The sequence below is a fragment of the Sylvia atricapilla genome, chromosome 2 (genome assembly GCF_009819655.1).
Source record: "Sylvia atricapilla isolate bSylAtr1 chromosome 2, bSylAtr1.pri, whole genome shotgun sequence".
Taxonomy (NCBI): Eukaryota; Metazoa; Chordata; class Aves; order Passeriformes; family Sylviidae; genus Sylvia; species Sylvia atricapilla.
The window spans coordinates 51606929-51623235 of NC_089141.1; the positions used below are offsets into that span (position 1 = coordinate 51606929).

Genomic DNA, 16307 nt, shown 5'->3' on the forward strand with positions numbered 1-16307 from the left:
CTGGGGAAGTCATGGAGCAGATCATCCTGGGTGCTATCATGTGGCATGTGCCAGACAACCAAGGGCTCAAGCCCATTCAGCATGGGTTTATGAAAAGCAGGTCCTGCTTGACCAACCTGATCTCCTTCTGTGACAATGGAATCCACTTAGGAGGAGAGGGAAAGTCTGTAGATGTTGTCTATCCAGACTTAAGAAAAGCATTTGAAACTGTCTCCCACAACACTGTCCTGGAGAAATTGGCTGCTCGTGGCTTGGATGGGTGGACTCTTAACGGAATAAAACTGGCTGGATGGCCAGGCCCAGAGAGCAGTGGTGAATGGAACTAAATCCAGTTGGTTACTGGTGACTGGTGATGTTTCCCAGGGCTCAGCACTAGTGCCAGTTCTGTTTCACATCTTCACTGATTATTTGGATGAGTGGATTGAGTGCATTCTCATTAAGTTCACAGATGACACCAAGTTGGGTGGGAGTGTTGATCTGCTGGAGGGCAGAAGTGGTCTCCAGAGGGATTTGACAGACTGGATCAATGGGCTGAGGACAGTCTTGTGGAGTTCAGTAAGGTGAACCAAGTGCTGGGTCTTGCACTTGGGCCTAAACAGTGCCATGCATTGCTACAGGTTGGGGGAAGAGTGGCTGGAAAAGGACGATTCAGCAGTATGCCCAGGTGGCAAAGAAGGCCAGTGACATCCTGGCCTGTACCAGGAATAGTGTGGCCAGCAGGACCAGGGCAGAGATTGACCTCTGTATTTGGCACATGAATACTGTGTTCAGTTCTGGGCCCCTCAGTTCAGGAAGGACATTGAGGTGCTAGAGCATGTCCAGAGAAGGGCAGTGGGGCTGGTGAAGGGTCTGGAGCAGAATTCTGGTAAGAAACAGCTGAGGGAACTGGGATTATTTAATTTGGAGGAAAGGAGGCTCAGGGGTTACCTCACTCATCCGTACAACTACCATAAAGGAGGTTGCAGTGATGTGGGGGTTGGTCTTTCCTGCCATATCTTGAGTAAAAGGACAAGAGGAAACAGCCTTAACTTGCACCAGGGGAGAGTCAGATTAGATATTAGAAAATTATTTTCCACTGAAAGGGTGGTCAGACCTTAGAATAAGTTGTCTAGGGAGTTGGTGGGGTCAGTCTCTGGAAGTGTTCAAGAGGTGTCATGATGTGGCACTTGGGGATATGGTTTAAGGGTGATTATGGTAGGGATAGGTTGTCACTTGGACTTAGACAATCTTGAAGACCTCTTCCAACCTTGATGTTTCTGTGATTCTGCCCCACCTCACCACTGCCAGCTCTAAAAGGTTGGAAGGAAAGTATTTCCTCAAAAGAAATTTCTTGCCTGACTGTACTGGGGCTGTGCTGCTGGGATCTGCTGTGCTTTCACAGGCCTTTGGAACCTGTGAAAGGGAAGTAAGATGCCTTTTTTCCCCATCTTTCTTGAGTTAAGGGAATTTCTCAGAAAAGTTAAAGCAATTTGGTTTCACAAATTAGCCTTAATTTTCTGCCAAATTAAAATGGAATACTATGTGCCTCTTCTGGCATTTCCTTCACCACCAGTACAAGGGCTGGTCACAAAACATCCACCTTGTGCTGCTGTGCAAAAGCCTCTGTGCTGATCATATCCTCCAGTACAAAGATACAGGGTGCAATCTCAGACTGCTTTACTGTACCCAGCTTGGGAATGCCAATCTCAGAGGGTTCTGAGTATTTTCTTCAAATATTTAACACACTTCTGCATCACCTTCTCAGCAAGAAACCTTCTGTAAGTTCAGCGGACCCACTACTGTCATTCAGAAGTAGAACACGTTTCCTCTGGAAGGTGTAAGATAGAGAAACCTCAGATGTAAAATTCTTCTTCATTAACTGGTGAAGCTGAGCAGACACGATCACTCAGAGAACAGGCAGCTGCTCTCAAGGGCTGTTTGTGTTGCTTGGAGAGAGATGCTGACATGAAAGAGCTGGAAGACCATTCTGAAAGAGAAGGCAATGAACCATCAACTGACTCAAAATTATTGCACATAGTTGATACAGGCCTTCCACTGGTGGCTGCCTGTTTAGCCCTACTGACAGTTTGTTTCTGTGATGGAAGAGAGTCTTCCAACTCACTGCAAAATCCATTAAGGGCAGAGTATGCAGAAACCACAGACAGGTCTGAGAAGAACAGCTTCTTCCCTGTGTCCACATCGGTCTCTTGGGCACCCTCCAAGTCATCAATGTTAAGCTTGGGGCTGCATTTCCATGTTTTTAACCTGGTTGCAGGTGACCCAGTGTTTAAAAACTGAAATGGTTCATTGAAATGAAATGTCTCTGATGCTGAAGAGGAGTTCACTGTGGGCAAGCAGAACAGAGACTTGCTTCGCTGGAACGACCAAGAAATGCTGGAGGCACTCCTGGATCTGCGTGTGAAGTCTCCTTGATCACTGTGTCTCAAGTCCTGCTGGGAGAAGCCAAGATAATGGCCAAGGCCATTTGTGTGGTGTACCTTTTTTTGACCCACTTCTTGTGGCTGTTCAGAGACAGATCGGTGGCTCTGAGGAAGAAAGGCTGGCAGAGTGGTGAAGTGGGAATCTGTTGACACAGATGGATATGGTTGCTTGTTCTGCCTTGCAGACTTCCTACACCAACTGTGTGCTTGCTGCAGTTGGGAGAGGGAGAGAAGATGATCACATTAATACAGAATTGGCAGTTTTACAACCCTAAGTCTCCATTGCTGAGTTGTTACTGCAAATAATTATGAAGCAGACTTCAGCCAGTATGCTTGCAGCAAATGTTTCACTGCAATAACAAAGACAAACCACCCTGCCAAAATCCCAAATATTTACATAAGGAGCCTCAAAGACAACAAAGAATAAATGGTAGAGAAGCCTTGTCTTGTAGACCAAATTACACTGGCTTGAATTTCTCGCTTCCTATTGACTTACTCAGATTCATTCATATTTTGTCTTCCAACATTACTACTTAGTGGACAGCTTAAGAAAAAAAATTCTAAAATGGAAGAAGTATATTATATAATTATAGTTTCTCATTTCTTCCTTACTTTTTTTGTGTTTTGTCCTCCTTTAAAACATCAGAAAGCCTTCAGCAAGCAAGCTCATTCTGTCTTCTCAATGGGAATCTACTACTTCTTTCAACTCTTTCACATTTTCTTTCTTTCCTAGTTAGCTCTATTAACTAGCTCACAGTGACATTACAGACACACATTCAGTTTGCTAATAGACACCTACACTGAAGACCCAAACTCATGCTTATGATCCAAATCTGGACCTGAATCTCAGTCCCAGGGCAGGATTCAGTTGCCTACCCAAGAGATACTCAAGCATCTGAACAGGGAAAGCAGCTGTGAAAAATGGTGAGCCAACATCCTTCTCAAAAAGGAGCTGGAGCCAGGTGTCTTTCCTATGGAACTAGACACTGATGCCTGGGTAGCTGAACTGTGTTTGACCAATCATAAGGTTTCCCCCCTTATTTCAGTGAGGCTTTTAGAAATTATGTTTTCAAAAATTTAAACTAAAGTCTTCTGCATGGAATTTCTTGCGTAATACAAAACGCTTGATCTCTGCTCCAAAAGGGACAGGAACTAATGGGACAAAGTGCAAGACCATACTCTTGAGAATAAACAATAATCTCAGCTATGGGACTTGTCAGCTGGAAACAGGAGAGGAGAAAGAACTGGGTGTCCTGATCTCTTTCTGCTATTAAAGCAACAAGGCTGTGACAACACAGTATTCGGCAGGCCCAAATGTGTTGAAAAAGCACTGTGGACAACATTGTTATGGCCTCATCTGGAATAATACATATGATTCCAATCACACTTATGTGAAAAAGAATAAATTTTAATTGAAAAAGATGGGGCTACAGAAAAAAAAAATACTAACTATCCATTAAAAAACCAGAACGACAAACTAATAAAAGGTTTCTAATAACAACAGAAGAAGAATCTTCTGGGGTGAGTAACGGATCAAGAGAGAGCTTGTTTATTTTACCAAACAGATTATATGACATGACAGAAAGACCTGAGACCTGGTTCTTTGTACCCAGTCTCTAAAAGAGCTGCTTCTAACATCTTGCTGCTTCTAACATCTTGCTAATACACATCACATTGTCTTAGTGACCCAGATCTGTCATAGCCATCTTCTGTTTTTTACTGAAGTGTTTTTATAGGCAAAAAAAGGATTTTCACATCTGCAAAAAATACTTGGTTCTTTCATGATCTCTTACTAGAGATTATAGAACAGCCAAACCATAGAAGTTCATTTAGATGCTGGAGACGAGTAAATATACATATGTATACTCTATATATGTATCTGTAATAAGGTGCTTTAATTCATAACCTATTTCTGAGTAATACAGTAAGCTGTTTCACATAATGTCATAAAGAATTGTATGAAGAAATTGAGAAAAATAGAGTCAAATAAAATGAGTCAGTTGTCAACAAAACAGTAGCCAGAAATCACATTAGACCTCTACAAATAGCATTATTTTAGTGCAATATGTCAGCCAATTTGTTTAAAAATTATTCTGCAAGATAGAAAGCCTGTCCATGAAGAAAACACCAGCTGTTTTTTAACTAAAGACATTTTTGGATAACCCAGAAATAAGAATCTGACATGCTGAAAGTCTACAATCAGATCACCGCACTCTCGATGTGTCTGACCAAGAAAACATTCCTCATTGTATTTTGTTAGCATTAACAAAAGGTATCTTTCTTTTTTCTCTGCAGTAGCTCTGTTATGAGATACACTACATGAACTCAACCACCATGCTCAGTGAATCAACAGAAGCGCCTTCATAGTACTTCTATTTCTCAGAAAGAAACTAACCCATTGCCTCACCATATCTTACTTTTACACTATACTTGTGTTTTTGGAGATTAAATCTGACAATTTGGCAGATCAAGCATACATGGAAACCAAGGAGCCAAGCAAGTGCAGTCTTCCTATTTGTGAAAAGGATGAGACCACTGGTAGCATCTTGGACAAAACTGGAGCTGAAAACACAAGGCTTTTGGGAACAGATCTATCCTGGCACTGCAGAGAGTTCTGATTCCAGACAAAAGCTGCCTTTACCTTGTGCAGGCCACACCACCTGTCTATGTCAGGCAGAGCCCACAGACATCATGAATAAGATTCAGCTGTCTAGTTAATACTGCCAGTGGTGTCTGGAGAGAAATTCAGCTTTCCCTGAAAACATTCTTGTGTCTGGTTGATTAGCTGAATTGCTTTCTATGTCCTTGGGCTGTACTGAATACAAACCCATCGACTACAATGAGAACACAGACTGTAGCTCACAACCTGCTTTAGGTAAGGCATTAGTTTTAGGGTTTTGCTATTTTAAACCTTTTTTCCCCCTAGTTCTTTTAATGTTCCTGCAGACAGATAGAGGCATTTCATTTTACACAAGTATTTGCTGTTAATTTTGCTCCTGGGTCACAGCTCTTGGTCAAGCCCAGCTGGCCTGGCAGGAGGCAATGGTGGATGGTGAGGAGAAGGGGGCAAGCACAGCCTGCTCCCAGAATGGCTGCCTGCAGGGCAGGTCAAGCAACACCACTAATACAGCTTATTTCTGAACCACTGTTTATAGGAGGCACTGCTCACCTTGATCATTTTTTTAGAAGTGTTAAGATTTAGAAGACCTATTTTCCAATGCTGCTCTTCATTATATGGGCAAAAATGGGAAATAATGGGGAGATATTATTTTAAGACTTTCATCTTAAAGGAAAGTAACCAAAGACGTTCCTGGCTGTGAGAACACCAGACAGTACAAGCAGCAGTAGTGTACAGGTAGAACACTGTACCACAGGTAGCGTGTCAGAAGCTTTATCCCATGAAATACTAGTGAATAAAGATTACAGGCTAATCCTGTATTGTAGAGAACTGGATTACGTGGACTAATTAGACTTTTCTATATCTACATTCTCTAACTTGTCAGAGATCACAGAGGGGATTCAGTGATTTAGCCAGGATTAAAAGTCAGGCAAAACTAGCTCCTTGTCCTGTGCCAAGGCCATTGACCGTGCTCCCCTGTGCCACCTTGGCTCAGCAGCCTGTGCACTCATGTAACCGCTCCTCTTCACTTTTTGGAGGAGGCTTCTTTGCCTCCTTAATCCTGCCACCGGCTTTGAAAACAGTTGCATCTTTTCTGAGCGCTTTTCTTTTTCAAGTCCTCATCATCAGCCTTCTCACGGCTTGCTAACACTCCCAGCATTGCCTGCTGCCTCCCTGCAGCCTGGCAGAGCCCTGCCTGGTACAGCCATGCTCCCTGCAACAGGCACAAGCACCAGGGAGATGCCAGAGAGGGCGTCAGCCATCTGAGAGGACAAAGACACAATGCAAAGCGACACGTTGATTTTGACCAAAATTTCAAATGCAGGGAGGTAGATTTTTCAGATCTTGCTACAAAGACGTGCAGCAAACCCGGCCATTGACTGAACAGATTAGCCCTCTAACAGAACAGATTTTTTTTCATCTGGTGCTAATCTGCTGCTCATTTATAATCTCTGCACAAATCTTTGTGAAGCCTGGAGTGATTTAGAGCCTTTGTGTTTTACAATGGGCTGCAGAAGAATTTCATGATGAATATCCAGGAATGCCATAAACAACTTGGGGTGAACATCTCAGAAATGTACTTTTAACTTGGGCTGCTGGGACTTAACAGAAAAAAAACCCCATGAGTGTTGCTGCAGTCTATTTTAAGTTATCTGCTTTTTAAGAAAGCAGATAGAGATCTCCTTAAGCATTATCTGCATTAAGAACTGCCAGCAAGGCTTTGCTGAGGTCAGGACCCAGCCAGCACAGCAATGACATCACCATCTCAGGCCCAGATTTGGCCTGCCTTGCTCAACAGGAGTGTGATGGTGTTTGTTTAATTGCATTAAAACCAGTGGAATTGATCCAGGGGGAAAAAATCGACACAAGAAAAGGTGGCATAGATTAATCCTCAGTATCATCATAAGTCTTACTTGAAGGGCAAATAGTCAGAAGCACAGCATTTCAAAAAGGCAAAATGCACAGATTGGAATTAAAATTGAACCTCTTAAAAAAGTGGCATGTAATGTGTTTACAAAAATAGAAAAGTTGAGTGCTTTGTAATACCAAATGTACACACTCTTAAGAACTTTTGCTGGGTGTATAGATTCATAAGAGATCCTAGTATGCCATGGAACTTAACTGGATAAAGTACCTTAGGCTGAAAAAAATACAAGTAAAAATCTCTTACACGAGTTAGAGACTGATTATCTGTGCTCCCCCAAAACCCAGCCACTAGCACTAAGGACAAGCTTATGTCACAAAAAGGAAAGGAAAAAATAGATTAAAATATTTTGAAAAACAGGAGACTAGTACTAGATTTGCAGATTAATTAGATCAGTTCTTGGCACCTCCTTTGACTGAGTCAATTTTTGCTCTGAAAGTGTGTCCTTTTCACTAGTTTCAGTAGAAAATAAATATAATTTTTGTAAAGGTGCCCTGTACACATCCTTGGCTGTCATAATACATAGAATGGTTTGGGTTGAAAGAGACTTTAAAGATTGTACAGCTCCAACCCCCTGCCGTGAGCTGGGACAACTTCCATAAGACCAGGTTACTCAAAGCCCAATCCAGCCTGGCCTTGAACACTTCCAGGGATCGGTCATTCACAACTTCTGTGGGCAGCCTGTGTCAGTGGATGTTTTTCTTGCCTTTCTTCCTCTTTGTGCTCAATTCTGCTTTTATCTGCACTATTTAGTATAATAATTCAGCAAGCTTGAAGGTCTTTTCTCACCTCCATTTTCCTTCCTGCAGGTTAAACTGTTCTCTGCAGAAGTGCCCTTTCTTTGCCTGTTTTTTGTCTTTTTGCCTTCTCTGACCCTGGTTTAGTTACCCTTCTTTCTCTTTTCCAGTTGTGCCTAACTGAGTCCTCTTGTCCCAGCTCTTTGCATCAGTTATGGCCACTACCTCTGCTCCTGAAAAAAAGATGATATCACTTCTCAACTCAAGATTACAACTGCCCCACACAGATAAGAACATTGGCTGATTAATTCAGCAAATCAGCTAAAAAAAGAATCGCTCTACCTCCTCATAAGCTGTGATCTGTTAACATTTGCAGTGTTATTTCAAGGATGCCTTATAAAGTAACACTAGGCAGAAAATAGCCACCTCATAAAGGGACTCTCATGCATAGGGACTCTCTGGCATGTAAAACAGCAGCAAGTCTTATGCTTAAGTGCTGAGTCTCTACCTAGGTAAGATATTAATTTTTTTGGTGTCCACCTTCTTCCTGGGTATGTCTGCATGTTCCATCTCATGCAGAGTGGCTAGGAAGTCCTGCCAAAGTATTATTTTACTTTTCCTACTCCATCCAGAGATGTTATCATAATTAAAAGAAGCCATTGGTGCACTTTCTCCTCTCTGCTTACTATCCTTGCTTCCCAAACATACATGGCTAAGCCAGTCCAGCAGTTATTAACCTTTCCTGCTTCCCACATTGCACTGCCAGGAGTGCAAGTTGATTAGCACTTCATCTGTCCCTCTGTGGATTACAACCAGAGGCAGCCAAGAATCTGGGCAAGACCTATAAATCCAGCAGTATACTCAGTATATACCACTACATGGTATAGTCACACCTAGATTATTTACATATTCTTCCCATTGCTCTGAAAAAAGCTCCCCAGAGCTCCTGCTTCTGGGCTTAGCTCTGGTGAAGCAGTGCAGGTGTCTTCCCATAGGATGCAATTGTGTTCCTAAGCCTTGCTCCTGCTGCATCCAGCTGAACCCTTTGCCTCAGCAGCTTTATAGCTGCACCCTCGGAACAATTTGCCAATGTGTAAAAGCTACTGTGACAAAATAATTCTGAAGGGCTTCCTTGTAAATGAAGGAATAGTTTCTTGGCATTAAACAGATTTATCTTACCCATGAATAACTTTGTTGTCTCTTGAACTGACTTTATCTAAGCCCCTTGATAATTGCATTTGCAAAATGGATTAAGAACATGGATCAATCTGGCTGGCAAGTATCCAAGTCCCTGTCAGGACAAGCAAGAGGTCACATCTTGTTAGCTTAAACATGGAAGTATGCTCAAAATTTAAACACTGCCTGAAATTTAACAGGGATGTTAATCTACCATTTGTGGTAAAAGTATAATTTTAAAAAGGCACAGTATCTGTATAAAGTAAACAAACCCATTATGATGATTACTAACTATCAACTGATATGGAGGCTGAAAAATACTGAGATGTCACTGCTTAATTTAATATAACTGGGAGGACATCGAAGTTATTGCCAATGCTGTGGCGTGGATAATAATATTGCTAACAGCAACCCTCTGTGAGAAGTCAAAATGTAGTCTTGTTTCTTTCAAAGGTAGATATTATAATTGCTTCTAACTTAGAATGAGTTAAATGAATATAAGATAGATTACCAAACCTGATGTTTCCTACAACCCATATCCTCCACCATTTCCTCTCCCTAGCTGACCATCCTGCCTTAATTTCACGTATTAACCTGCTTGCACCTGCTGGGTGGTTGTTATGTAGTTAGCTACAAATATGTACTAAAATCTATTAATTGCCAGGTTCTTGTTCCTATATCAAAACAATCATTGGCTGAACCAGCCTTTTCCTCTTCCTGCTGTTTATTTTGTAGTCTGTCTTGTAGTCAATCAGAGCCCCCTTCAGACTTACTTTGTTTAGGCTCAGGTGACCCTACTCTTCCAGCTTCCCTTTGTAGGCTCTCTCCCCATCTCTCTGCATAGGGTGTGAGCCCTTCCCTGTCCCTGCACCTTTCTGAGGTCACCTTTCTGGAGTCCATAGCTGAAGACAGGTGTGACCCTTGGGACCCTGTGCAACTTCCCATGCTTCCTATGGCATAGTAACTCATGTACACACCAGAGACTGTAATTTTGTTCTCATGGTCATGTCACACTGGTGGCTGTAGGAATCTGGGTAGCAGGAAATTTTCCCTTTGATTTAGCTGTAGAGCTCCACTTTTTACTGTACAGACTTGCTTAAAACCCATATAACCAGGACCTAGTTTTCATGACTTTAAAATGGCATAAGTTAGATCCAAAGTCTCTGTTTTCCTTCCACTTTGCATATACTAAACTTCTGCTTCACCAGACTTCCAGAGTGATAAATTCCTTCTCTGTAACTTCATTCTCATCTGCCATTTTGTCCTCCTGTTCAGAATCATCATCCTCATCAGAAATAGAAATGAAAATCAACTGCACTTGCAAGCAATACTTAGGCAGGTTTCTGCTCTTCTTTTTTGCTTCATATGGCTAAAACCTTATTCCGATTTTCTTTGCTCAGCAAGTTTCACTTTACCTCTGTACTGCCTAGCATTTGTTACATCTGAAAATTTGCTGGGTTCAAAACAAAAGCCCAATTTAGAAGCCCTATTTTTTTTTTCTTTAACCCTTCCCTTCAATTTGCTTGAAACCAGTTAAGGTCCCATAAACCAAAGTTATATCACATGGCAGAAACCTCCTGAGAGAGAACAGGGAAAAGAGGACATAAGTGACTGTGGTTGCTGTGTCTAAGTTTGGTGATGACTTGCTTCAGTTTACAACTTATCTCAGGCTACCACAGATCTCCCTGAAGTGCAATCAGTAACCCTGAAAAACTGGTTACTGTATTGCCAGATGGGCAAGGAAGGTGCCCTCCTCAGCCCTTTACCACCACTGCTCACCTCGGGCATGGGATTTCTCTGAGGGCAGCATCTGTAAAGCAGAATCTAAAGGTTCCGCTACCACCTGGATGTGACTCACCAGAGCAGAGATATCCTCTGTACCTGGAATTTCAGACCCAGGAACTACAACACAGAGGGCTGTACACATCTCTCTGCATGCTGGGAAGTCTGTATGGTGAATGGATGGCACCCACAATGCATCTTCCTCAGAAACAAGGTCAGACAACTGGACAAGCCACATGAATGAAACTGACTCCAAAAGAACACCCTCTGAAATCTGAACAACAGCCTTATAAAGGTGAGAGACTGTGCTCCTTGATTTGAATGTAAGCAGCAATAAATACCTCTGCAGTGCAAGAATGCACATTAACCTGGCTCTGGATTGCCGCAGACACCCCTCTGCAGGGCAGGCAGCTATTAAGAGTTTGCTGCTTATCATTTAATGTCCCTTGGATGTCGTGTAATGGAGCAGAACATGCTCATATATTGGCCAGATATGGTGCCTACAGATGCCCTAACAAACAAAACTCTCAGGATTTGGTTATGAGCACTTGAGATTAGCTAAATAAGAGAGTCTGTGGGAATGTCTCTCTTAGGCTGCTCTTCAGGGTGCATTTCCTTTCCTTCATCACTTCTCTCTTCATCCTGATAATCACTGTGCAAAAGACAGATGCAATTTGTCACCCATTGATGCTAGAAAATAATGAGCACCATTAGAGCCTCTGCTTGTGTTCCATAAAAGTCTCATAACTGAGGGCTATTTTAAAACTCCCTGTCAGTTCTGTGCCCATATTTCTTATAAAACTTTACTCACCAGCCATGATTTCTCCACTTGGGCTCATAATTCCTTCTCTCCTCATTTTTTTTAAACAGGTATCTCATCTCACATCACTCTTAGCATAAACCAAGGCCGACTGATAGTTGGATAACATCATTCACTGCTTTTGTGATCAGTTACACAACACAGCAAGGGGTTTCAAATTCTTTCTTCAGCAGTACTGTCCTGGCTCTTGCTCCAAGGAGAGAGAAAATCCAACCAACCAAGCCACCCACCAGCAACTGTCAATGCAGGTTAAGCTTTCCTGCACAAAACCAAGAAACGTGCTTCTATTTCCTTGTGTATTGAGCTTACCTGCAAAAGGATCCTATTTCCATCATGGTCTTCTGTCTGCCACCTGCCTTCACTGATGGGGCTGCAAGGGTTGGGCAAGAGAGGTACAAGCTGCCCCACATCTTTTACTCTGAACTCCAGCACGGCTGACTCTGTCCTCACTGGAACTTGTCCCTTTGGGAGTTTTTTTAAAGAAAACTGAATGTCTATTTCCATGTTAGAATAGATAGGAAAAACACAAAAGTCTGCTTTTTTCTGACACATCGGTCTTTTCAGTATTAACTCATACAGTTTCAAAATGTCCACAAAATTTTCATTCCTGCAGTATATGGTGAAGCGGATCATTTCCTTCCCGTAGTGCACTGGGCGAATGGCCCACAGAGGAGTCTCTGGAGCCAAAGTGTAAAAGTCTTGGCTGCAGGGCATGTAAGGGAGGAATTTCCCATGCATTAGCTCTGTGTGGTGGTAATGCCAAGGTGGCCGCTGAAAAGTTTCATGGAGCTGCAAGATGGGCTCTTCTCCATACTCCTCCTGCAGGAACAGAATGACAGCAAGGGCTGGCTGAGAAACACCAGCCTTGACCAGCTTCCTGCGCTTCCTGGGCACCCGTCTTTCTGAGACCCGAAACAGCTGGAGGTCTGGATGGATCCAGGCTAGAAGCTTGTCAATGGCCTGCTGAAGAGTCTTGGATTCACCCGGATCTGTGATAATGTGTACACTAACAAGGAACGGATCTTGTATGCCTTCCACAGAAAGTTCACCTGAAATATTAAGAAAGAAAGTCCTTTAAGATTTGCAACCAAGCTGACAACACTTAGGCGACCCTTAAAAGAGAAACAGTCTACTCAATCACAGTGAGCTTTTCTTTTTCTCCATCTCTCTGAATCTCACTTGTAGTAAACAACAACAAATGTACAGCAATATACCAAACAAGAAAATAATCAGAAGACAGAGAAAATTTTCATCAAGCATTCCATAAGAGTTGCTGTTCCTCTGAGACAGCATCCAAAATATTCTACACAACATGCATTTCTGTATTAGTTCTCATGCCTTTGAGAGGTAAGAAAGACAAAATACTAATGTAGAGTGGGGGTGTAAGGGACATTAAAGATGTGCAGAATGATAAGAGTGTTCATCCCACCTCATTTTCATTTTTGTCAATTGGCTTAGGGCATGGAAATCACACCACTGAACTCTATCACCCTGACAACGGAGTTTTCCACACATTTGTTGTATGTCCTGGAGGCAACTGTTCTAATAAGCAAGGCAACATTTGTAGGGAAAGGTAATATCTTTTATTCCACCAACTGATATAGCTAGGGGAAAAAAAAAATTAAAAAAACAAGCAGACAAACCTTCATCAGGCACACAGGTCCTTCTTTAGGAAAATCTATTACTTGTCCCTACAAATCCTGCACTGTTTATATCTTCAGACTATCAAGACTATAATACTACTACTTCAAGATTTTCTTAAGATTAGGGAAGACTTGTAAAGGGAGGAGGCACAAAAAATTATATTTACACAGGGGGAAAAAGAAACCTCTAGTTAACCTTGGCAATGTTCACAGGGCAATGTTAACCTTGGCAATGTTTGTGTTCTATCTCTTGTTTGTCCCTGAAAGTTCTTTGATAGCCCAGCAGAGCAATGGCTGGTGAGAAGCCTAAGGAGAAATTGTTACTTCTGTTCTGCTGGAGTTACATGCCAATAAAGAGGCAGGGTGATCCAAGACAGTTTAATAAATTAATCAAGTAACCTTGATATTTTTGCTGAAATGGTTCCCCTTGTGTGGTATTCTGAAACCACCTCCATGTCTGAGACCCTGAGCTTGGGCACAAAGCCTAAATGTGAGAAGCCTTAGAAAGGCTTCCCAAGCTTTTCATTGTGCAGACCACATTTAATAAGGGGATTGTCTCAAAGGCTATTCCCCCTCCTATTAGCAATCAGTACAAACCTCTCCCTCCTCCCTCCTGGCATCAGAACAACATTCTTGTGATACTTCACCAATTGCTTTAATGGAAAAGCAGCTTTGTGCGAGTAGTGTATTTTAGTTGTCTTTCAATATAAAATAGCTGCAAGACCCAGAGAAAATTTAGATGCAACTGCATAGATTTGCAGACAGAGATGACTAGTAAACACAATGTCGGCCTCAATTTAGAAGCTGCAGAAAGATATGGTATGCAGAGCAAATAGCAAGCGTGCATCTTGCCTAGGGGAGATAAAGGAAAACCAAGTAAGTAATCAAAAATAAAATTACAGCAGAGTTCTTGTATCTCTGCATGAAATGGGTGATGTGGAGTGACTTTGTCAGATGGCTAATGGAAGAAAAAAAAATTGAAGCAAAAAGAAAAACGGTGTCAGTATGCAGCAAGAGGCTTTGCTGTGGCAATCATTACCGGTAGGTAACTCTTTGAGATACCCCCTGTGGGTAGTCACAGTGTGGGAGAAAGACAAAAGGGGTATGGGGGGAGGTTCTCCTGTGATCCTCGACAGCAGAATGGGGAGAAAAACAAATTGCAGAGGACAGTGATTTAATAAAACCTGAACCCTGATAACTACGCAGTCATTCATTTTCTAAGACTGGAATAGAAGATGTTCAGCTTTTTTCTCTTTGATTCCTTTGTTATACAAATACTATCAAAGGCTGCAACAAGTGACAGGCTTGATATTTATGCATATAAATGACTGCAGCTCTGAAAGAAGCCTGGGCACAACAATGTGAAGCACAGAGCCATCGTTGCTGTCAGCTTCTTTCTCTGCATTAAAAAAAAAAAAATCCCTGAGCACGACTTTCCTACCCTCCTGTTGCTCAGCATGGTGCATGGACACTGAATGGCTAAAGCATTTTTCAGAAGTGGAGCCTTGTGGGAGCCAGTGGCAGCATTAGTATTCTGCAGCCATCACTGCCTGTGCCCATCAGCACCAGATGCTCACAGAACCAGCCCCAGAGGCACAGCACAAAGCCATCCTCAGGAGCCAGAGTTATACAGAGCAGAGCAAATCATCTCCTCTTTTTGAGCTAGCAGCAACTATGTGAGCACAACAGATCAGTACAGAAAGAGCTTCAGTTCTATTTTATGTTAGCACAGATGCTTTTTCATGTTTCCTTATGTGGCTTCTGTGCTTCTAAAATGGCAGCCCTGTCTGCTTGGGTAAGAAAAAGAGAAACTTAAGCAGAAATATGAGGCAAGAATATTGCCTGAAATGACAATAAGTTGCAAATTGTTTCTATGTTGCTAACAAGTCTTTTTCCTTCATCTGACAAAGAAGGAGGGGAAATAACACCATTTCTCATGACACAGTTCAATTTGTCCTGGGGCAAATTGTTACAGAAGCAAGTGAAAACTCTGCATATGTATTAGCCTTCCTGTGTTACTAGTTAATCCCATAGAAAATATTGAAATGCTGAGGCATCAATTTGAAAACAAGCTTCATAGTCCTCACAGCTATTGCATTTTTTTTCTCTTCCTATGACAGAAGGGGATTAGGTCCCTTAGAGTTGGCAAAGCACTAACTTATTTAAGAGGTAATTACTACTAGGATTGAAAGAGTGTTTTACAATTCTAAACTTCTTACTCTTCTGCTAGGTAGTATTAACCACTCATGAGAGGTTAAAGCAGTCAGCCCAAATGCTGTGGAGCTGTTACACCTCTTAAAGCTGGGAGTGGAAGGTTGCCCTGATATTTTATGATTGTATGGGTTCTTGTCTACATAGTATTTTTATATTGTTGCTGATGCAATATTGCTGAGCTGAGATAAAAGAAAGTCCTGCAAAGCAGAATGGCAGTCCAGCCCTGTGGTACTCCCTGCCCTCCTCTTTCTGCCCAGAAAGCAGGACATTTTCATCAGTAAGACAATCTGAAAGAAAGCAGTGAGTCCTGTCAAGTCTGCTTGTGCCAACTACCTCATTTTGGTGACTTCTCTGAAACTGAAGCTGCCTGGGCTTGGGGACAAACAGGACAGGTATCCACCTGTCTATCCCAGTTGTTTACATCCCCTGCTGTGTGCATGGGGAGAGGTATCCACCTCTGACAAACCTGTGGAGGATGAACTTGCCTTCCTCATTCTTTTCGACCGCTCTCACTCTGTAGAGAACAGCAGCACCTGCAGAGGACTACCCTCTTGGCATCCAGAGCTGCCTGGGTGGGTGGCTATGAAAACAGGGGCTGGTGAATGGTGTAGAGAAGAGATCTGATGAGGAGCAGCTGAGGGAGATGGGGATTTTTAGCCTAGAGAAAAGGAGCCTCAGGGTTGACCTCGACAACTGCCTGAAAGGTGAGTGTAGCCAGGTGGGGGTCAGTCTCTCCTCACGAATAACAAGTGATCCGACAAGAAGAAATGGCCTTAAGTTGCACCAGAGGAGGCTCAGAATGGATATTAGGAACAATCTCTTCACCAAAAGCATTGCCAGGCTTTGGAACAGGCTGTCCATGGAAGTGGTGGAGTTCCTATGCCTGGAGGTATTTGAAGGACAGGTAGATGTGGCATATGGTGACATGGCTTAGCAGTGAATTTGACAGTGATGGGTTAATGGTTGGACCT

General features: G+C 42.4%; 1 protein-coding gene across 1 annotated transcript; it reads right to left on the reverse strand.

The window, feature by feature from the left end:
• Positions 1–1547: 1547 nt before the first annotated feature.
• On the reverse strand, positions 1548–14588 carry FAM124A (family with sequence similarity 124 member A). Its single transcript, XM_066340398.1, has 3 exons — positions 14564–14588; positions 11789–12528; positions 1548–2630 (listed from the first exon to the last, which is right to left on the reverse strand). Exons 1-3 carry the CDS (start codon positions 14586–14588, stop codon positions 1833–1835), a joined length of 1563 nt encoding a protein of 520 aa, XP_066196495.1. The 3' UTR covers positions 1548–1832.
• Positions 14589–16307: the final 1719 nt, after the last annotated feature.

Excerpts from the sequence above, each read along its gene's own strand:
- FAM124A (XM_066340398.1), bottom strand. The coding sequence starts at position 14,588 with ATGCACCATGCTGAGCAACAGGAGG. Across the intron at positions 12,529-14,563 it reads CCATGCTGAGCAACAGGAGG|GTGAACTTTCTGTGGAAGGC; the intron begins GTAGGAAAGTCG and ends TTAATATTTCAG. Across the intron at positions 2,631-11,788 it reads GAAATAGGATCCTTTTGCAG|CAAGCACACAGTTGGTGTAG; the intron begins GTAAGCTCAATA and ends TCCCAACTGCAG.